The 23,315-nt window shown below is 44.8% G+C and overlaps 1 protein-coding gene and 1 long non-coding RNA gene across 12 annotated transcripts in view; one reads left to right on the forward strand and one right to left on the reverse strand.

Annotated features, from left to right (window-relative positions):
• The window catches only part of ZMYM4 (zinc finger MYM-type containing 4), a 184,213-nt gene extending 183,121 nt beyond the window's left edge, over positions 1 to 1,092 (reverse strand). For 6 of the 11 annotated variants that reach the window (XR_011390787.1, XR_011390786.1, XM_051832150.2 and 3 more), the window contains exon 1: positions 746 to 1,092. Coding sequence is in view for 4 of the 11 variants with exons in the window: in XM_051832150.2 (XP_051688110.2) it covers positions 746 to 784 (39 nt within the window). In the remaining 7 variants the exon portion in view is untranslated. Of the gene's footprint in view, positions 1 to 560; positions 719 to 741 lie in introns of those variants that run through there. The other 5 variants (XM_070078770.1, XM_051832152.2, XM_070078769.1 and 2 more) reach the window with 5 other exon arrangements.
• On the forward strand, positions 85 to 23,011 carry LOC138850684 (uncharacterized). The gene is made up of 2 exons (XR_011390788.1): positions 85 to 224; positions 22,284 to 23,011. It is a non-coding gene; the product is annotated as an uncharacterized lncRNA (long non-coding RNA).
• The last annotated feature ends 304 nt before the right edge of the window (positions 23,012 to 23,315 follow it).

Consider the following 23,315-nt stretch of genomic DNA (forward strand, 5'->3'; position numbering starts at 1 on the left):
CTCAGGATTAACTATGAAAAGTTTCGAGACAAACTTTGAACAACTCCCGGGGAGAACTGCCTTCACCTCTGCAGGCTGGCTGGGTACAACCTCGTTATGACAAAACTTGTCATCCCCGTCCACGCTCCTAACTGCGAGTAGAGGCTGAACTAGAACACGACACTGAGGGCTGCCAAAACGTCTCTCCTAAATCAGGACACGCCATCGACCCCACTTCTTCCCAGGTAAGGGAACCACCTCCACTTCGGTCTGGAGAGCGCTCATAGGGGGAGGGGAAAGGGGGCAGGGAAAAGGACTCGCAGCGCTGTTACTCCAGACCCCTCCCGGCGACCGCTCGTGGAGACCCCCTCCACGACTTGTTCCCGCCGCCGCCACCCCCACCTGACCTCTCGCCTGCTAAACTTCCACGCACTCTGACTGTCTAAAGATGTACTCAAGAACCTGACACCTTCCCTTCCCGGGTCCAGACAACCCGCCCCCCGGACTGGAGTGGGGGGCGGGGGACAAACCACAGCCCCCCGCCCCTCCCCCTCCCGGCCAGCAGCAAATCTTTGTCCCACCTGCCGAGGGACCACTCGCCAGGGCGCTCCGGACCCACGCGTGCCTCAGACCTGCCCGCAACCTTTCCTCGGCCGGGCCTCGACGACCCCTCCACGAGCCTGAAGCTGGCTCCTTCCCAGCCTCGGCCCCGGCCCCGGGCCGCGCCCCGCCCCCCGCCGCCCGACTTCTGCCTCACCTCACCTACCCTCTTTCGGGGGCCGGACTCCACCTCTCTCTCCGCCATGTTGGGCCCCGCTTGGAACCGCTGCGGCTCCCGGCGCGGTGGCGGCGGCACCTCTCGGGCCCCCGGCCCCCGCCCACACTGCAGGCACGGCCGCCTCGCGGTAGCTTCCCGGGACCCGGCCGGGCCTTGCGCTGAGAGTGGGGAGGGGGCGGATGCCGCGCGCCGGGCCGCAGGTCCTGCGGTCCCACGGGTGCGCGCGTGGGCGGTAGGGCCTGCCCAGGAACGGGGGGGCCGGGACTCGGGGGGTTAATGGCCTCCAAGGGGCCCCGTAAGTAGGATTATTTTCTCTCAGAGAAATTCCTCCGCCTGCGGTTTCTTAAAGGGATCACTAAATCAGCCCCTTGCGCGCGCCCCTGATGCGCAGGCGCACCTTAAGCCCCTCCTTCCTTTCCCACCAAGCCCCCGGTCCTGAGCGTGCGCGGTGAGTGGCCCAGGGTAGGCCAAATCCTGCAAGTCTCTTTGCTGCCAGCAGCTGCTCCCACCACTCAACTATGGCCGCTCCCTTAAAGGGACCATGACGAAGTGATGGAGGAGGAATGAAAAAAACTAGTGGGAGGGCAATCTGGACAATTGGGTGAAATGTCAGTGAGGGGTCCACATCACCATCTTACACCAGACTACAGAGATTCTGTTGAGAAGAGAAAATGCTGTTGAGCCGAAGTTCTTAGTGGACCTCCAAAGATAAATCATCCCAACCAATAAGGGAGCAAAACAGTCCGCTCAAGGAAAACCAACTTTCTTGCCTTTGGACGGTCTGATCTGAAGCGTTGGGCATAGAGTATCAAGGGCAACCTCCCAAAGCTGACCTCAAAATCAGACCCTTCGGTGGTTTTGAAGACTGAACCAACAACTGGAGATCATCTCCTCAAGAGTAATTTGTACTTAAAATGTCGAAATGGGGGAAGATCTTAGGAACCCTCTATTCGAGTGCTCCCTAGAGCCTGGTGTGGAATGCGAATCAAGATTTGAGCTGCAGTCTGCCAGGCTTTTCAACGCACCAGGCTGTCTTCAAGGCAAGAGATAACCTCATTTTCACCATGTAGGAGATTAAAAATGAAGATGCTATGACAGTTCAAGAACATTAGGATTCTGCTTTGATGGCCTGCGGGTGTTGGAGGTCATTCACTTCCATGCAAGAACTCCAGAATCTGACTTAAGGGATGAGCGTCTTACTGCTGGAACCGGAAACCAGAAAGTAGATTCGCGTTGCTCTTTCCCTGAAACCTAAGCTGGGTCCTGAAGTGAGGATGACTCGGGTGAATGAGGGCTGTAATTCATTCCTCTTCATTCTTGTCCCCCAGGCCTAAGGTGGAGAAAAATTGCCCTGATGGAGCTCTTAATGACAGCTCAGAGGAAATTGGGGAGACCAAAGTTTGCCATTCCCCATGGCAAGACACATTGACATGGAAATGAGCAAGGCCTAAAATCCACAAGATAATGAGACTTGACTTCTCTGTGTCACTTGGTAACTTTTGAGCAGGAGAAATTTCCTACCCTATGACATTTTACTGAAAACTGTGAAATTGATGAAAGTATCCATGTTGGCCCTTCCTTTTGCCTGTTCATACTTAGTTTCACTCTTGGGTAGAAGAAAGGAAGAAAGAACAAAGAAATAGTTCAGTCAGAATTGTAAAAAGCATGTTAGACCCATTAGTTCCATATCCAAGACCAGGAGGGGACCTAAAGAGAAACACACACCCGCCCCAAGGAAATTGTTCCAAAGAACAGGAGTACATGAAAGATACAGTAGTTTCCCCCTGCAGTGGGCTACTCCCTTCTAATAAAATCTGGCTGCTTAAGGTGGAGCTGCTAAATTTGAAGTGGGGATAGGAAACCCACTGGCCTCACCCAGCCTTGCCTTTGACCTCTCCCCCTTCCTTCATGATCCCTCCCATCACTATAGAAACTAAGTTTCTCAGAACTTAGGTTGAAGCCACGGATTTAGCCAATTCCACATTTTAAAGATGGAACCACTCAGAGGCCCAGGAAAGATGTGAATTACGTGAGGTCACACAAAAGATTAGCAACAGCATCAGGAATGGAACAGGCATCTTGACCCTCAGCCTAGGGCTGTCTTCCACATCAGGCTGTATCTAGTGGTGTTAGGGTGTTGAGTCTTGAACAATAATCAGGATTTGTGCACATTCACTAGGATCATCCATATGCAGGAAGGAGAAAAGAGAAAACCAACATTTAGTGAGCGTTACAAAGTTAATCATAATGTTACAGAGGACTTCAGAGAAGATAAGTGACTAGTCCAAGGTCACTCAACAGAGAGGCCAAAAGAAATCAAAGCCTAGTTCTTCCTTCCTCATTGGAAATCTCATAAACTAGAAGTTGCAAATTTCTGGTCTTGTAGTCAAATCTGTCCCCCAAGATGATTGTATTTGTACTGTATATAAATATGTAATCTTCATCTAGTACTTATCCTGTGTCTCAGTTTCTCGTCTGAAAAATTGGTTGCCAGGAGGATTTAATTAATATATCTCTTAGAGCACTTCTGGTTCCTAGCACCATATGAATATTATTATTTTCCCTTTTTTAAATTTTGAATTATATGTCAACATTTTTTTTTTAGGATTGGTTTATTTATTTGAAAATCAGAGTTACACAGAGAGAGGAGAGGCAGAGAGAGAGAGAGGTTTTCCATCCAATGGTTCACTCCCCAGGAGCTTCTTCCGGGTCTCCCTTGTGGGTGCAGGGACCCAAGGACCTGGTCCATCCTCCACTGCTTTCCCAGGCCATAGCAGAGAGCTGGATTGGAAGTGGAGCAGCCGGGTCTCAAACCAGCGCCCATATGGGATGCTGGCACTTCAGGCCAGGCATTAACCCGCTGCGCCACGGCACCTGCCCCCTTATATGCCAACATTTAAATGGGATATTTCACCTGTATGTTTCATGACCTCTCAAAAAAAAAAAAAACTGTAATGAAATAGCAGTACTATTTTGCAAATATCAAGCTAATCCATTTTCATTTTCTTAAGTCATATTCCACTATAGACTTTTGCCTGAAGCTTAGCCCTGAGACTTATTTCCCTAATCAGAAAAGGACAGGATTTGTTTGACTTCCTTAGTTCCATTCAACCTATGGTTAAAGCTTATGTGATGGAGGCAGTGGGAGGTTAACGAAAAAGAACACAGAGTCCCACGGAAAAGGAACAGTGTGTTGGAAGGGGCTCTGCGAGTGGATGCTCCTTAGCTCTTGTGTAACAAATGTATCCAGATGTTCCCATGTCCCCTGTGGAAGACTAGGGAAGAGAGCCAAAAATACCCAGCTGGCCAGCACAGGGGGACATAACCCTATAACTTGCACTGTGTAAGACTTAAAAAGTAGTAACAGCCAGAACTTGAGAAGAGCTGTGGTTTGCCCTCAGGCTCTGAACAAGCTTAGAGACAGCAGGCTACAAGGTAAGCTGCTCGCTGATCAACAGGTGGCTCAGCATCCTGAGAGGCCAGGGAACAGTACAGGAACGCCTCTGGAGCCGCAGGCTCCAGCTTCCCAAGCCACCATGCCACACAGGTATAGCCGTCATTTTAAGGAAACACGCAGAGGAAGAAGGCAGCTACCTGAAAGACACAATGTTTCTTTTTAAAAAGATAGTATTGCCCAAAGGAATTCTAACCATTAGATTCAAATATATTTTAAAGCTAAGTGGACGTAATAGGTATGTTAGATGAATTCAGAGAATGTCAAAAAAAGAAAAGAAAAACAGAGCACTAGGATAAAAAGTGAATGGGGAGGGTCATTGTAGATTGGAGAATCAGAATATTTTGCTGAGATGACTTTTGAGCTGAGACTGAAATAATGAGCCAGAGCCAGCTGTGCAGTTGTCTGGAGCAAAGTATTCCAAGCAAAGGGAGCAACAAGTATAAAGCCCCTGAACAGGAGCAAATTGAAGTGGTCAACAATAACCAGATGCAAATGTTAATAGAATCAAGTGAGGATGGTGCAGAAGGTAAAGCCAGAGATGCAGACAAAAACAAATTACGAAGGGCTTTGGAGGCCATGGGAAGGATTTTTAATTCTGTGTATGGTGGAAGCTATTGGAGACTTAGGAGGTAAAAATGATTGTACCCTCTGGATACCACATGCACAACTGAGCCAAAAGGGAGCAAGGGTGGATATGAGCAAGGGTGGATATGAGGGTGGATATGAGTTTTGAGGCAGTCTGGATGAAGAGGACAGTGGCTTAGCCCAGGGGATGGGCGGTGAATATAGTGAAAAAAAATAAATGAATTCAGGATATATTTTGGAGGTTTAGCCAATAGGATTGCTGCTAATTAGATGCTGGGGAAGAGAGAAAAGGATGATTTAAGGATGATTCTTAGCTTTTTAGACTGAACAGTGAAGTTAATGGTGTTGCCAGTTATTTGAAATGGAGACGAGTAGATCTGAGGGAGTGGACACGAAGAAGCAAGAATCATGTCTTGAACATGTTACATCCAAGATCCTCTTAGACATCCAAGTGGAAATGTTGTATGGACAGTTGGCGTTTCAAGTCTGGACCTCAGGAGAGATAAGGGAGATGGAGATGGAAAGAGAGGGACTCATCAGTATAAACCAGTAGACTGGATAGGATTACCCAGTGGACATAAATTGAACTGACCCCTGAGGCACTCCAACATCTATAACTCAGGAAGAGAAAGAGGACTGGGAAAGTATCAGGAAGACTAGGAGAGGGTGTGATCTGAGAAGCCAAGTAAAGGTATTTCGAGAGAGATTAATTGGGGCAGGATGGAAGATCTCTGTCACTCCCTCTCTCTCGAAATTTCACATGCATACAGAAGATTGCATAAAGCTTGCGGGCACAACTTAAAACATTTTGTAAACCTCATATCTGTTTAGGTATTGCTCAGTCTCATAAAGGGATTATTGATAGTACCCCGGTTGCCTCCTTTTTTGATACCAGCCACAGAAGTTAAGCATTTTTCTTTTTCTTTTTCTTTTTCTTTTTTTTTTTTTTTTAATTTGACTGGTAGAGCTATAGACAATGAGAGAGAGAGCAGAGAGAAAGGTCTTCCTTCCACTGGTTCACTCCCCAAATGACCACTACGGCCGGTGCTGCGCCAATCCAAAGCCAGGAGCCAGGTGCTTCTTCCTGATCTCCCATGCGGGTGCAGGGCCCAAGGACTTGGGCCATCCTCCACTGCCTTCCCAGGCCACAGCAGAGAGCTTGACTGGAAGAGGAGCAACCAGGACTAGAAACCGGCGCCCATATGGATGCTGGCACCGCAGATGGAGGATTAGCCAAGTAAGCCATGGTGCAAGCCCCTGGCATTTTTCTTAACAAAGTTTCTTCCTTTCCTTTCCTTTCCTTTCCTTTCCTTTCCTTTCCTTTCCTTTCCTTTCCTTTCCTTTCCTTTCCTTTCCTTTCTTTTTATTTTTTTTTCTTTCCTTTTTTTTTTTTTTTTAATTTGAAAGGCAGAGTTACAGAAAGAGAGAGCTCTTCTATTTGCTGATTTCACTCCCCAAATGGCTTTAATAGCCAGGGCTGGGTCATGCCAAAGCCAGGAGCCAGGAGTTTCTTCCAGGTCTCCCATGTGGATGCAGGGGCCCAAGAAATTGGACCATCTTCCTGTGATTTCCCAGGTGCATTAGCAGGGAGCTGGATCAGAAGTGGAGCAGCAAGGACTCGAACTGGCACCCATTTGGGATGCCAGTGTCGCAGGCAGCAGCTTTACCCACTATGCCACAACACTGGACCCTCTTTGCTTTTCTCGATACCTAGGGAATACTGATCAGCACAGATTAGCTTTCCCTGTTTAGAAACATTGTATAAATGAAATCATATAATAAGAATGGTATCTTTTGATATTTTTACACGCTATTGATTTGTAATTTTCCCAATAATTTTACACATTTTAGGTTTATTTTCATTTTATATATTATATATCATGTGATGGTTTGAATAAACTATGTTTGTACATTGGGAGAAAAAATCTGCTTCAATTTTTTTGAATATATACCCAGAACCTAATTTTTTAAATAGCTTTATTGAGATATAATCAATATATCATACAATTCACCTGTTTAATGTGTATAATTCAGTGGTTTTTTACTAAATCCACAGATAAGTGCAACTGTCACCTGAGTCAGTACCTGTTAGCTATTTCTCCCTATTTCCTCCTTCCCCAAGTCCTAAGTAACCACTAATCTATTTTCTGTTTCTAAAGATTTACCTATTCTAGACATTTCATATTAATGGAATCATACAATGTAAGGTCTGTGTGAATGACTGCATTCACTTAGCATATTGTTATCAAGTTCAGCTGTGTTGTCACATGTGTTGTGATTCATTTCTTTTTTATAGCTGAATAATATTTTATTGCATGGATATACCACTAATTTCCTGATTTTTGAGCACTATCAATTAAGTCACTAGCATTAAATTTTCTATATAAACTAACAAGAAACATCTGAAAAGTCTCCAGTATGCAACCTTTCCATAAATTTCAAATTCCTAACAGAGTTATAGAGTACCAGCAAAAACAATTGTGTATAGTTTGTGATAACCTTAATTAAAGAAGATTTGAAGAGGTTCTCAGGGGTCAGTATTGTGGTACAGTGGGCTATGCTGCCACCTGGGACACTGGCACCCTATGTCAGAGTGTCAGTTGGAGTCCTGGCTGCTCTGCTTCCTATCTGGCTTCCTGCTAATGCAGCTGGGAAGGAAGGCTGGGTAAGATGGACCAAGTGCTCGGATCCCTACCACCTACATGGGAGGCCAGGAAGGAGTTCCTGGCTCCTGACTTTGGCCTGGCCCAGCCTTGGCAATGTTGTGGCCATTTAGGGACTTAATCAGTAGATGGAAGATTCATTCTCTCTCTTTCTCTCCCCTCCCCCCACCCCATCCCTTTCTTCTGGTAACTCTGCCTTTCAAATAAATCTTTAAAATAAATAAACAAATAAATACTTTGTGGTTATGCTGGTTTCCATGGTAAATCTGTGTCTCCTGGCAACACTTTTTCTTTTTCCCCTACCTCTGACCAGCTGCCCACAGTCAAGCCCTATGGAAGAGTAACATGATGGTGAATTTTCTGTGTTGGATTTGCTGGGCCACGGTGCCCAGATACTTGGTCAAACATTATTCTGGATGTTTCCATGACATATTTGTCGGATGAGACTAAATCAGTGAACTTTGAGTAAAGAAGATTGCCCTCCCTAATGTGGATAGGTCTCATGCCATCAGTTGAAGGCCTTAATAGAACAAAAGTTGACCACCTGGCCCTCCCTATACCTGAGCCAGAAGAAATTCTGCCAGCAGACAGCCATCAAAATGGAGCTGCTACATTGGCTCTACCCTAAATCTCCAGCCCATCCATCACAGGAGCCAGTTCCTTAAAATAAATCTCTAACAATGGCTTTTTCTAGTTATGCCAATTTAATAGAATAATCACATCTTATTGTTATCTTCATTTAGTTCACTGAATAGTTTTAGGAAGCTCAATCTCATAAAATATGGTCATTGACTGTTTTCATTTCTTCTGTAGAAACTGACATCTATTTATCTTATTAAATCCTCACCAAAAGTCAGTAAGAAAAAAAATCAAGAGAACCAAAGAGTTGTTTCTTTGAAAAGACCAACAAAATTGATAAACTTTGAGTTAGACTGATTAAGAAGAAAAGAGACAAGATTCAAATATCAGACATAAACAATTCTACCAATTTTTCAGAAATGGAAAGGATTGTGAGAAAACTATGAATAATTATGCCAACAAACTGAGTAACCTAGATGGAAAGGACAAACTCCCAGAAACATATAACCTGCCAACACTTATCTAGGAAGAAATAGAAACTCTGAACAGACTTGTTAGTATTTTGGAAATTTAATCAGTTTTTAAAAGAAAAAGAAAAACTCCAAACAGATATCTTTAGTGATGAATCCTACCAAACATTTACAGAAGAATTAGCACCTATCCTAATCAAACTTTTCCATAAAGTTGAAGAAAAAGAAATATTTCCTAATTCATCCTATGAACCCTAATACTAAAGTTAGGTAAAGACAGGATAAGGAAAAAATACAGACAAATAACACTTAGGAACATTGATGCAAACTTCTCAGCAAAATGCTGGCAAACCAAATTCAGTAGCACTGGAAAGGAAATCACACCATAACCAAATAGTATTTATTTCTGGAATGCAAAGATGGTTCAATATACGAAAAGCAATCAATGACCAAATGAAAGGGAGAAATAACACATCATCACTTCAATATTTAGTAAAACCATTTGGGTTGTTCTCTTGTGCATGGGAAGGCAGCTTGTCAAGTTTCCCCTACCCAACAATATACCTCCCTTAAAAAAAAAAAAGAAAGAAAAACATTTACAGCATTCAACATTTTTTTCATGATTAAAAAAAGCACTCAAGGGATACAGCACTGTTGCATAGCAGGGAAAGCCAGCACCTATGGTGCCAGCATCCCATATGGGAACAGGTTTGAGTCCTGGCTGCTCCACTTCCATTCCAGATCTCTGCTGTGGCCTGGGAAAGCTGTAGAAGATGACCCAAGTCTTTGGGCCCCTGCACCTAAGTAGGATACCTAGAGGAAGCTCCTGCCTCCTAGCTTCAGATAGGCCCATCTCCAGTGGTTGCAGCCATTTGGGGAGTGAACCAGTGGATAGAAGACCTCTCTTTCTCTCTCTGCCTCTGCCTCTGCCTCTTTGTAACTCTGGCTTTTAAATAAATAAATAAATAAATCTTTTAAAAAATACTTTTTAAAAAAGCAATAAACCAAGGAAGGAAGGAACCTACATCAACATAATACAGGCTATAAATAAACCCATAGCCAAATCATACTCACGGGTGAGATACTGACAGCTTTTCCCTTAAGATCAGGAACAGGGAGCAGGTATGTGGCCTCCTGGTTAACATGCCCAAATCAGAGTCCCTGGGTTCAAGTTCTGGCTCTGCTCCCAATTCCATCTTCCTACTAATGTAATCCTAGCAAACAGCAGGTGCTTGCTGTAGTACTTAGTTCCTACCACCCATGTGAGGGAGGATTGAGTTCCTGGCTTGTGACTTTGGATTGGCTGTCATGGGCATTTGGAGAGTGAACCAATGGATGATACCTCTCTCTTTCTCTTTCTTTCTCTCTCTCTCTCTCTCTCTGTGTGTGTGTGTGTGTGTGTGTGTGTGTTTCCATTCATCTCAAATGAATAAATTTTTAAAAAATCTTTAGAGGCTGACACTGTGGCATAGGGGATTGGGCTGCTGCCTGCAATGGGTGATGGTTTGATTCTTAGATGCTCCACTTCCAATCCAGCTCCCTGCAGCGGAGAATATCCCACCATACCCATGTGGGAGACCTGGAAGAAGCTCCTGGCTCCTGGCTTTGGCCTGGCCCAGCCCTGGCCATTGCAGCCATTTGGGGAGTGAACCAGCAGATGGAAGATATCTCTCTCTCTCTGTCTCTCTCTGTAACTCTGCCTTTCAAATAAATAAATATTTTTAAAAATGTTAAAGATCAAGAACAAGATAAAGACCTCTACTTTCTTTTATTTTATCTAAAGATTTATTTTATTTATTTGAAAGAGCTAGAGAGAGGGATAGAGGCAGAGAGAGAGGTCTTCCATCCACTGGTTCACTCCCTAATTGGCTACAACGGCCAGAGCTGCACTGATCAGAAGCCAGGAGCTTCTTCCGGGTCTCCCAAGCGGGTGCAGGGGCCCAAGGAATTGGGCCATCCTCTACTGCTATCCCAGGCCACAGCAGAGGACTGGATCGGAAGAGGAGTAGCTGGGACTAGAACCAGTACCCATATGGGATGCTGGCGCTTCAGGCCAGGGCTTTAACCCACTGCGCCACAGTGCTGGCCCCAAGACCTCTACTTTCACCATTTATATACGACATAGTAATGGAATTCCAAGCCAGAGAAAATGAGCAAGAAAATGAAATGAAACATTTATATTGTAAAAGAAGAAGTAAAATGATCTCTGTTTCCAGATAATATAATCTCAAATGTGGAAACTTCTAAATATTCCACTATAAAAGCTGATAGAATTAATAACATCTAGCAAAGTTGCAGGATACAAAAATAACTTGTATTCTAATAAAATAATAATGAAGGATCCAAAAAATTAAGAAAGTAATTCCATTTCCAAAAGCATCAAAAAGAATATAATACTCAGGAATAAACTTAACCAAGAAGGCAAATGACTTATACACTGAAAACAATAAAACAATGCTGGAAAATATTAAAGAAGAAACAAACAAGTGGGAAGACATCCTGTGCTCATGGGTTGGAAGACTTAACTTCCCTAGCACAAGAATATTACTCTAAATAATGTACTATTTCGATGCAAGTCATATTGAAATCTCAAGGATTTTTCTTTGCAGAAATATAAATATCCATCCTAAAATTTATACAGATCATCAAAGAACTCCAAATAGACAAAGCAACCTTGAAAAAAAACCGGGCAGGTGTTGTGGCACAATTGGTTAAGTTGCCACTTGGGAGGCCCACATCCCAAATCTGAGTGCTGATTCAAGTAATTGCTGCTCCAATCCAGCTTCCTGACAATGCACCCTGAGAGGCAGCTGGCGATGACCCAGTAATTGAGTTCCTACCACCCACAAGAGAGACCTGGATGAAGTTCTGGGCGCCTGGCTTCACCCTGGCACGGTCATGGCTATTGCAGGCATTTGGGGAGTTAACCAGCAGATGGAAAAATCTTTCTGTCTCTGCCATTCAAGCAGATGAAAATAAATAGACATTTTTTTAAAAGTTGGAGCATTTCTATTTCCCAATTTTAAAATTTACTTTGAAGTCAAGGTAATAAGTGTGGTACTAGTGTAAACCAATTGAATTGTATACTAGAATGGAGAGCCCAGAAATAAATCCTTGCATATATAGTCAAATGATTTTTTCAATGAATGTGATAAGATCATTCAATGGAGAAATTATGGTCTTTTAAACAAATGTTATTGAAACAGCTGGATATCCACAGGCAAAAGAATGAAGTTGGGCCTCCACCAACACCATGTGTGAAAATCAACCTAAAATGGATAAAAAGACCTAAACCTAAGAGCTAAAAATATAAAACTCTTAGAAGAAAAAATGAGGTCAAAGGCTTTATAATGCTAGGTTTGATGATATTTCTTGAATATGACATCAAAAGAATAGGCAAGAGAAAAAAATAGATAAGTCAGACTTTATCAAAATTAAAGCTTGTGCATCAGGGACATTATTAATGGAGTGAAAAGGCAGCCCACAAAATAGGAGAAAATATTTGAATATCATGTATCTGATAAGAGATCAGAACTCCTACAACTCTACAACAATCATTAAGAATGGACAGGGGCCAGCGCTGTGGCACAGCAGGTGAATCATCCTGGCCTGAAGCGTCGGCATCCCATATGCACACTGGTTCTAGTCCCAGCTGCTCCTCTTCCAATCCAGCTCTCTGCTGTGGCCTGGGATAGCTTAAGATGGCCTAAGTGCTTGGGCCCCTGCACCCACGTGGGAGACTTGGAAGAAGCTCCTGGCTTCATACCGGCGCAGCTCCAGTGTTGCAGGCTCTGGGGAGTGAACCAGCGATGGAAAACCTCTCTCTCTCTGTCTCTACCTCTCTCAGTAACTGTCTTTCAAATAAATAAAATAAATCTTTTTTCTTTTTTTTTTTTAAGAATGGGCAGAGGCCTTAGAGATTTCTCCAAAGATATACAAATGGTCAATAAATATAAGAAAAGATGCTCACAGCTAGCGCTGTGGTCTAGTGGGTAAAGCCATCACTTGCAGTGTCGGCATCTCATATGGGCACCAGTTTGAGTTCTGGCTGTTCCACTTCTGATCCAACTCCCCGCTAAAGCATCTGGGAAAGCAGTGGAAGATGACCCAAGCGCTTGTGCCCCTGCACTCATGTGCAGAAGAAGCTCCTGGATCCTGGCTTCAGATTGGCCCAACTCCAGCTATTGCAACTATTTGCGGAGTGAACCAGTGGAGAGAAGATCTCTCTCTCTCTCTTTCTCTCTCTCTCTGCCTTTTCCTCTCTGTAACTCTGGCTTTCAAATAAATAAATAAATATTTTTAAATTAATAAGAAGAAAAAGAAAAGATGCTCAACCTCACTAGTAATTAGGGAAATACAAATCAAAAGCACAAAGAGATACCATGCATACCCATTAAAAAAACAGAACCAGAAAATAACAAGGATGTTGTTGGCAAGAATGTGGAGAAACTAGAACACTTGTGCAAGGCTGGCAGAGATGTAAAATGGTGCAGCCACTGTGGAAAAACCATATGTTGGTTCATCAAAAAATACGTACAGGGCCAGCACTGTGGTGTAGCAGGTAAAGCCACTGCCAGCAATGCCAGCATCCTATATGAGTGCCAGTTCAAGTCCTGGCTGCTCCTCTTCCTATCCAGCTCTCTGCTATGGCCTATGAAAGCAGTAGAAGATGTCCCAAGTCCTTGGGCCCCTGCACCCTCGTGGTGACTAGGAAGAAGTTCCTGATTCCTGGCTTTGGATCAGCACAGCTCCCGCCATTGCAGCCAGTTGGGGAGTGAACCAGTGGATGAAAGACCTCTCTCTTTTTCTCTCTCTCTCTCTGCCTCTCTGTAACTCTGCCTTTCAAATAAATGAAAACAAATAAATCTTTAAAAAAAAAAACACATAGAATTATAATATCATCTAGCCTGTCTGCTTCTGGGTATATATCCAAAAGAAATTAAAGTAAAGAATTGAACAGACCCATGTTCATAGCATTATTTATAACATCCAAAAAAAGTGGAAGCAACCCAAATGTGTATCAGTGGATAAATACACAAACAAAATGTGGTGGTTACACATACAATGGAATATTATTCAGCCTGAAATAGAAGGAAATGTTGACTTATTAAAATGTGGATGCACCTTGGCCCTTGCTCACTTGGCTAATCCTCCTCCTGCAGTGCCGGCACCCCAGGTTCTAGTCCTGGTCGGAGCACTGGATTCTGTCCCAGTGGCTCCTCTTCTAATCCAGCTCTCTGCTGTGGCCTGGGAAGGCAGTGGAGGATGGCCCAAGTGCTTGGGCCCTGCACCCACATGGGAGACCAGGAAGAAGCACTCGGCACCTGGCTTCGGATTGGATCGGCGTGGCACGCCAGCCATAGCAGCCATTTGGGGGGTGAACCAATGGAAGGAAGACCTTTCTCTCTGTCTCTGTCTCTGTCACTGTCTAACTCTGCCTGTCCAAAAAAAAAAAAAAAAAAAAAGTGGATGGACCTTGAAGATATCATGCATAGTGAAATAAGCCAGTCACCAAAGACAAATATTTTATGATTCCATTTACATGAGATTAGTCAAATTCATAGACACAAGTAGAATAGTTAGGCTGGTGGTGTGGCACAGTGGGTTAAGCCACTGCTTGTGATGCCACCATTCCATATCTCAGAACCTCACTCCCAGTCCCTACAGTTCCACTTTTGATACAGCTTCCTGCTACTCCACCTGGGAGAGTAGCAGAGGATGATCCAGGTACTCAGGCCCCTACCGACCATGTAGGAAACTAGGATGGAGTTCCTGACTCCTAGCTTTAGTCTAGTCCAGCCCCAGCTATTGTTGCTCTTTGGGGGAATGAACCAGCAGATGGAAGACCTCTCTCAGTCTCTCCTTCTTTCTCTGACACTCTGCCTTTCAAATGACTAACTAAATATTTATATTAAAAAAGTAGAATGGAGGTTTCCAGGTGCTGAGGAAAAGGTAGATGACTTAGTGTTTAATGAGTACAAAGTTTTATTTGGGAAGATGAAAAAGTGCTAGAGATAGACAGTGGTGGATATAGAACTGTATACTTAAATATGACTAAAATAGATTTTAAAACTTTTGTTTACTTTCTTTTATTTATTTGAAGGGAAGAGAGTGAGAGATGGACAGAGAGATCTCCTACCTGCCAACTCACTCCTCAAATGCCTGCAACAGAGGGGACTGGGTCAGGCCGAAGGCAGGAGCCAGGAACTCAATCCAGGTTTCCCACATGGCAGGCCAGGGACCCAAGTACGTGAGCCATTAGGTGTTTCTTCTTACAATGTGTCTTTACAAGAGCTGGAATTGGAGTGGAGGTGGGGCTTGGACCCAGGTACTTCCATATGGGATGCAGGTGTACAAAGCAGCTTCTATGCCAATGCCTCTCCCGAAAATGTAAATGTTATGTTCTAGACATTTTAACATACACCAAACTAGCTCCCCCTTCAAAAAACAATGAGGTAAATACGTTCTCATTTCATAGATGAAAAATTTAAGGCTTGGGGCTGGCGCTGTGCAGTAGTGGGTAAAGCCCCTGCCTGCAGTGCCGGCATCTCATATGGGCGCTGGTTCTAGTCACAGCTGCTCCACTTCTGATCTGGCTCTCTGCTGTGGCCTGGGAAAGCAGTAGAAGATGGCCCAAGTCCTTGGGCCCCTGACCTGTATAGGAGACCCGAAAAAGCTTCTGGCTCCTTTCTTCAGATCGGTGCAGCTCCAGCCATTGTGGCCATCTGGGGAGTGAACCAGCGGATGGAAGACATCTCTGTCTCTTTCTCTCTCTCTGTCTCTGCCTCCCTGTAACTCTGCCTTTCAAATAAATAAATAAATCTTTTTAAAAAATTTAAGGCGGGGCTGATGCAGTGGCACAGTGGGTTAACGCCCTGGCCTGAAGCACCAGCATCCCATATTGGCACTGGTTCGAGACCCAGCTGCTCCACATCCAATCCAGCTCTCTGCTATGACCTAGGAAAGCAGTAGAAGATGGCCCAAGTCCTTGGGCTCCTGCACCTGCGTGGGAATCCAGAAGAAGCTCCAGGCTCTTGGCTTCGGATTGGCGCAGCTTCGGCCATTGTGGCCAATTGGGGAGTGAACCAGCGAATGGTTCTCTCTCTCTCTGCCACTCTGTCTCTCTCTGTGTAACTCTGACTTTCAAATAAATAAATAAATATTTTTTTAATTTTTTTAAAAATTAAGGCTTAGAAAGATTAAGAGATTTTATATAATTAGGACTTATAAATGGTGTCAAAATCTAAGGTTTTTTGGGGGACCAGTGCTACAGCATAGAAGGTTAAACTGCCACCTGAAGTGCTAGTATCCCATATGGGCGCCAGTTTGTGTCGTGGCTGCTCCACTTCTGATCCCTGTGAATGCACCTGGGAAAGCAGTGGATTATGACTCTAGTTCTTTGGTTTCTAACATCCATTTGGGAGATCCAGAAGAAACTCCTGGCTCCTGATTCCAGCCTGGCACAGCCCCGGCCATTCAGGGAGTGAACCAGCAGATGGAAGATCTCTCTCTCTCTCTCTCTCCCCTTCTCTTTCTCTATATCTCTCCCTTTCAAATAAATAAATCTTTAAAAATAAAACTTACACACACACACATATATATATCCTATGTTTCATTTAACATCACTAAATGTATAGCAGAAGCTACATTCTTTTTTATTTATGTTTATTTATTTACTTATTTATTTAAAGATTTTATTTATTTATTTGAGAGGTAGAGTTATAGACAGTGAGAGGGAGAGACAAAGAGAAAGGTCTTCCTTCCGTTGGTTCACTTCCCAAATGGCCACAACGGCCACAGCTGCACCGATCCAAAGCCAGGAGCCAGGTGCTTCTTCCCAGTCTCCCACATGGGTGCAGGGTCCCCAGACTTGGGCCATCCTCTGCTGCTTTCCCAGGCCATAGCAGAAAGTTGGATTGGAAGAGGAACAGCTGGGACTAGAACCAGTGCCCATATTGGGTGCCAGTGCCGCAGGCAGAGGATTAACCTACTGCACCACGGCGCTGGCCCCATATGTTCATTTATTTTATTGGAAGAGTGATAGAGAGAGAGAGAGAGAGAGAGAGAAAGAAAGAAAGAGAGAGACTTCATCCACAGGTTCATTTTCCAAACACCTGCACTAGCCTTGCTTGGACCAGGCCAGAGCTAGGAGTCCGGATCTCAGTCTGTCTCCCATACTGATAGCAGGGACCCAGGTGCATGAACCATCATTTGCTGCCTCCCAGGATACACGTTAGCAGGCAGCTGGAATCAGGAGCAGAACTAAAATCTGAACTCAGGGATTCCAGTATGGGATGTGGGTATCCCAAACAGCACCTTTTTTTTTTTTTTTTTTTTTTTTTTTTTTTTTAAGTTGGAGTTACAGAGAGAGAGAGAAACAGAGAAAGATCTTCCATCTGCTGGTTCACTCCACAAGTGGCACAGCCAAGCCAAAGCCAGGAACTTCATTCAGATCTCCCCTGCTTTAGTGGGGCAGCTGGGACTCAAAACAGTGCTCACATGGGATGTCTGCATTGCAAGCAGTGGCTTTACATGCTACACCATAATGCTACCCCTCCAGGCAGCATTTTTTTTTAATTATCATTTACTTACTTATTTGAGAGGTAGAGTTATGAACAGTGAGAGAGAGAGACAGAAAGAAAGGTCTTCCTTCCACTGGTTCACTCCCCACGTGGCTGCAAGAGCCAGAGCTGCGCTGGAATTAGAATTGGAGCCCATATGGGATGTTGGCACCAAAGGCCGAGGATTAACCTACTGTGCCACAGCACCGGCCACTGCAGGCAACATCTTAACTGCTATGACAGATGCCTATCCCCAAATCTAAGGCTTTTAACACCAATGTTTATATTCTGTCTCCTCACACTGTTTTATAAAGGAAAATCTAAATAAAGTAACATACATAGATCTGAAATGCACATTTTAAAGTGTTTTGATAAATGAACATGCCTGTGTAACCACCACCCTAGTTCAAATCAAGTACATTTCCATAAACCCAGGGAGCTATTATCCTGTTTTCTACCACTATGCACACAGATTAGTTTTACCTGTTCTTCAACTTCATATAAATAGGCTCATTCAGAATGTTCTCTTTTGTGTCTGACTTATTTGGCTCAACAATGTTTTTGATAGTCAACCAAACTGTAGCTTGGATCAGTAGTTTCCTCTTTATTGTTGAATAATGTTCCATTTGTGACTATGACACAATTTGTTTATTCTGTCTCCTGTTGGTAGGCTTTGGGTAGTTTCCAGTTGCTGGTTACTGTGAACATTTTTGTGCAAGTCTTTATATAGTTATGTTTTCCTTTCTTGTCTCATGTCACTTGCTCTAGCCAAAGGAACAGTAGCAAACGATGCAAGATATCTTGAAATATGGCTTCTTAAGTGGTTTCTCCTCCTTTTAAAACCTTGCCACAACCATGAGAACAAATGCAGGCTGGACTGCTGGAAGATCAGAGAGATCACACAGAGCAGTGCCAAGTCACCTCAGCTGAGGTCATTTGAAACGAGTCAAACCCCAGCCAACCTAGCAGCTGCTTGCAGGTTTGTAAGGAAGGCAAGGTGGGATTAATTTAGCCAAGCTCAGATCAACAGAATTGACCGGGTGACCCACAGAGTGATGATAAATGATAGTGGTGGTTCCTTTAATTTCCACATTTTGGGATGCTTTGTGAAATAGCATTACTGGGATATAGGTATGTATCAATTAGCTATTAATGCAGAGAAAATTACAGAAACAGTGAATTAAAAAAACAGTAGCTCAATTTCTAATGTCCAGGCATAAGTTAGCTGGTTCCCCTGCTCAGAGTCTTAAATCAAGGTGCTAGGGCTAAGATCTCACCTTAGGCTTGGGATTCTACTCCAAGTTAACTGATTGTTGGCAGAATTCAATTCATTATCAGCTCTCACCTCTTAGCAACCATTCACCATTCCCCACAATGTGGCCCTTTCTACGACACAGCAAGTTATTGTGTGAGGGCCAAAAGTGAGCATCTCTGGCATTTTGAATCTTTCAGACTTCTGTCCATCTCCGACCTCTGCACCTAGTTGTAAAGCATAAGCTGATTAGATCCACTCACCTGGATAATCTCCCTTAGATTACTTAAAGTGAATACCCCATCTCCAAAATCCCCTTTTCCCATATGGGATAATCCAATCACCAATTGCATCCCCTAATAATTACAAATCCCACCCACACTTAAGGAAAAGGTGTTTCACAGGGTGTGTGATCCCGGGATATGAAAATCTTGGGGGAGCATTTTAGAATTCTGTCCTCCAAAATGTCCCAACCGAGGATATACACACAAATTTTAGAGATGAGTGTATTTATTGACCACTGAAACTAAGTTGATATAATATATACCTTATGGGATAACACATTAGCCTTCAAATAATCACTAGGTGAAGGTTAGTATTGTTTGCACATCAGATGTAGTGCAATTAGGTTTATTAACCTGACCAAAGGAAGGAGAGAACACTTGAATGTGGGAGGTGTTTAGTGCATGTCATTCTCGGTGATGTCACTCTGCAAGGTGCATTCTTTTGTAGGCCATCTTTCACCAATTTTTCAACCTGTTAATGGCTCATGGTTATCTTGTACTTAAACAGCACTAAAATGCATTTATAACGCAGGAAACTGCTCTAGAGCAAAAATAAAGGCTAAATGGAAAGTACTTTGAAAAATGGAAATGACATATAAGCTCAAATGACTGAAGAGTCGCAGAAGACACAGCAGCTTCATTTTTCTCACTTGGCACATATATGAAAATCAACACATTCTGCAAGGCAGGTGTTCGGTGCCGTGCTTAAGTTGCAGCTTGGGACATCCACATCTAATATCAGAGTGCTTGGGTTCGAGTCCTGCTTCTGTGCTCTATTCCAGATTCCTGTATTGCACACCCTGGGAGGCAGGAGGTGATGGCTCAAGTACTTGGTCCCTGCCACCTTCCTGGGAGACCCAGATTGAGTTCCAGGCTCCTGGCTTCAACGTGACCAAGCATTGGCTGTTGTGGACATTTGGGAATTGAATTAGCAGATGGAAAATCTCTGTCTCTCTGCCTTTCAGGCAAATAAAAATTAAATAATTAAAAAAATAGAAAAATTAACACTTTGTGTTTATCTAAACATAGAGCACAAGTCTCTCAAATGTGTTGGTTTGATAGTCTCTGACTAAAACCTGTAGCAAAAGCAAAGTGGTCAGTATATCTGTCCCTAAAACCACAGTAGTGAAATATTACTTCCTTTTTTTTTCTGATAAGAAATTCTTCTTAAAAATATGTTTATACAATTATTTTAGCACACATGCATTCTTTTTTTTTAAAAAAAAGGTTTATTAAAAAGATTTATTGATTAACTTGAAAGGCAGAGTGACAGAGAAGGAGAGATAGAGGGAGATAGAGAGGTCATCTATCCACTGGTTCAGTCCCTGAATGGCCACAACAGCCAGGGCTGGGCCAGGCCCAAGCCAGAAGCTAGGAATTCTCCCTAGATCTCCCATATGGATGGCAAGAATCCAAGCACCTGGGCCTACTCCACTCCCGGCCTCTCCCTGCTCTGATAAGAGATGCCGGAATAAGTGGTGGCCTGACTGTGTGTGCCACAAGGCCAGCCCCTTTTGATGATTGCTTCTAAGATGGATTATTTTCTCTACCCCCCCCCCACGAAGATAGTCAAAGCAATATAGAGGCTGGTGGAGTGGCCCAGTGGGTTAAGCTACCACCTGCAATGCTGGCATCCCATAAGAGCACTGGTTCAAATCCTGGCTGCTCTTCTTCTGATCCAGCTCCCTGTTAATGTGCCTAGGAAAGCCGAGGAGGATGGCCTGAGTGCTTCCATCCCTGCCGCTCATGTAGGAGATCCAGATGGAGTTCCAGGTTCCTGGCTTCAGTCTGGCCCAGCCCCAGCCTGTGCGGCCATTTGGGGAGTGAGCCAGCAGACGGAATATCCTGTCTGTCCCTCTGTCTCTGTGACTCTGCCTTTCAAATAAATAAATAAACCTTAAAAAATTAAAAAAAAAAACAGCATTACAGTACATTGAAAGTGTATTATTCAAATGGAACATGATACTGCAAGGCTCTGAGCCCAAAGGCAAAGGAAAGTCCATCTGTTCCTGGGCTGGGAAGGCTGCTACTCGGCAGGAAGTGTCCAGCAGGAGCCCTGGTGACCCCAGACTGGTGCTGGCTAAAAGGCTGAGTCTTGCCAGTTCCAGTGGTGCAGAGGGACACACGGTGCCAGGGGAGGGTTATGGTGAGGCTGCTGCACCGAGGAAGTGGAGAGTGAGCTCCATGGCTCAGTCAGATGGGGCTTGGTGGCAGATGAGCCTGGAATTCCAGATGCATACTCTGCTTGGCTTGGCCTGCAATGACATTTGAGATATTCTAAAATGGCGGTAGGGAGGAATGCTGCCTTCAGCTTCAGGAGCCTTTCTGGTGAGAAATTCATAGCCCAAGTGCTCTGTGTCCTCGGCCAGCAGGCCCTCCCCTCTGGCTGGGGTCATCAGCGGCCTAGGTGCAGGGTTTCCCCATGCAGGCCAGGTCCTGCTGCAGTTCCATCTTGCACACTGATTGTGGGGGGTGTGCGATTCACCGACGTTACTGTGGTGACTTTAGCCAGAGTTTTGCACAAGAGCTGGGCCTCCCTTTCCATGGCTTTGTGGGGGTGAGGGGGCGGAGGGGGAGAGTGTGGTTGTCCGCTTGTTTTTAAAAAGGATGTTATGGGCCGGCGCCGCGGCTCACTAGGCTAATCTTCTGCCTTGCGGCGCCGGCACACCGGGTTCTAGTCCCGGTCTGGGCGCCAGATTCTGTCCCGGTTGCCCCTCTTCCAGGCCAGCTCTCTGCTGTGGCCAGGGAGTGTAGTGGAGGATGGCCCAAGTCCTTGGGCCCTGCACCCCATGGGAGACCAGGAGAAGCACCTGGCTCCTGCCTTTGGATCAGTGTGGTGCGCCGGCCACGGCAGCCATTGGAGGGTGAACCAACAGCAAAGGAAGACCTTTCTCTCTGTCTCTCTCTCACTGTCCACTCTGCCTGTCAAAAAAAAAAAAAAAAAAAAAAAAAAAGATGTTATGAACTGGAGTCAGGAGAATCTGACCCAACTCCCACACTGGGCAGTGCAACAGGAGAGAAGAAACGTCAGCCACCTCTCTTCCCTTGTGGAGGAGACAGGGCTGAGTCGGGGGCGGGGCGGGTGTGTGTGCGGGGACTGTGTTGAATAAGTGCAAAACAAACTGAACGTGAGAAAGTGGAGTTGCAGAGGCGAGAGGAGGAGGCAGAACCACAACCTCCTCCTCCCTGCTCCCTGCACCTTTTAACATTATGGACTAAATCTAACTTGAAGATTCTGGATAAACCTGTACAAGTGATTTGAGTAATGAACCAGTAGACAGAAGATCTCTCTCTCTGTCTCTCTCTCTCTCTGTCTCTCTCTCTCCCTCTGCCTTTTAAGTACATGAACATATTTCAAAATGGACAAGAAGCACCATTCTTTTGAAATAGATGGAAGCTATGCTTTTTTCATTATTTAGTTTTCATTTCCTAATCATAACTTTAACTCTGCAATCCAGCTAGACTTGGAGGAGAGAGTAAGGAAAACGTGGAACTCAGACTGCAGTGAGAGCAGAGCACCAAGGTTGCGGGGTGTTGTGAGCAGGTGGGATGGAGGGGTGCTCTCCGGAGCGACAGAAGGAATGCTCTGGTGGTTAAGATCAAGCAGAAATCAGGTGGATTCGAGCTGTCCACAGTTGGCAATGGTCATCTTCTTGCTGCTCTTGCCATTCTCAGACCAAAGCGCGCCATTGGCTTCCATGCTACTCACGCCGAGACCGCGAGCTTGCCATCCCACCATTCAGCCTCGGCAGTGCAGCTGTGGACAAGACGACTTGGATGCTTCAGGATGAAGTTCTCCGTAGACAGACTCGCCCCCAGTGCCATCATGACAGTGCCATGTGACATGTGAAGTCACCGCCCCGCACATAAACCATGGAATGATCCTGTGAAAGCAGGACCCCTTGTAACCACATCCCTTCTCTCCAATGCTTGGAATACAGAGGTTTTCTCCTGTCTTTGGAACTCCTTTTTTTTGTTTGTTTGAGAGGCAGAGTTACAGACAGAGAGAGAGGTCTTCCATCCACTGGTTCACTCCCCAGATGGCTGCAACAGCCGGAGCTGGACTGATCCAAAGCCAGGAGCCAGGAGCCAGAGCTTCTTCTGGGTCTCTCACGCGGGTGCAGGGGCCCAAGCACTTGGTCCATCTTCTACTGCTTTCCCAGGCCATAGCAGAGAGCTGGATCGGAAGTGGAGCAGCCGGCACTGCAGGTGCCGCTATACCACTGCGCCAGCCCCACTAGGGGCCTGTCTTTGGAACTCTTATCTGGAAATAGCTTGAAGGAGAGGCTGTCTAAAGGCTCCCCCTCAATGATGATGTCGAAGGACATGGTGAGGTTGACCGCGGCTGACAGCCGAGCGACAACGGTGACCTCAAAGTGTGCAGCAGTGATTCTTGCAATAAAGAAAGTGAAACTAGAACATCTGAAATTTTAAATTGTTTCTTTACAGGTTACCTACACTGCTTTTGATTAAGAAAACTGTAGAAAATTAGTAACTGCTACAAGCAAACCCCAAGCAGGGCACACGGGTCCTGCTTTGCCGGGTGTCTGAGCGCACCGCTCCGATCTCTGCTCACGCTTACTGGAATCATCTGAGGCAGATTCTATACCTGGCTTATTCCCTTATTTTTTTGTAAGCTCTTCAGCATTCTTATGGATTTTTAAAAAAGATTTATCAATTTATTTGAAAGGCAGAACATTAGAGACA

The sequence above is a fragment of the Oryctolagus cuniculus genome, chromosome 7 (assembly GCF_964237555.1).
Source record: "Oryctolagus cuniculus chromosome 7, mOryCun1.1, whole genome shotgun sequence".
Lineage (NCBI taxonomy): Eukaryota > Metazoa > Chordata > Mammalia > Lagomorpha > Leporidae > Oryctolagus > Oryctolagus cuniculus.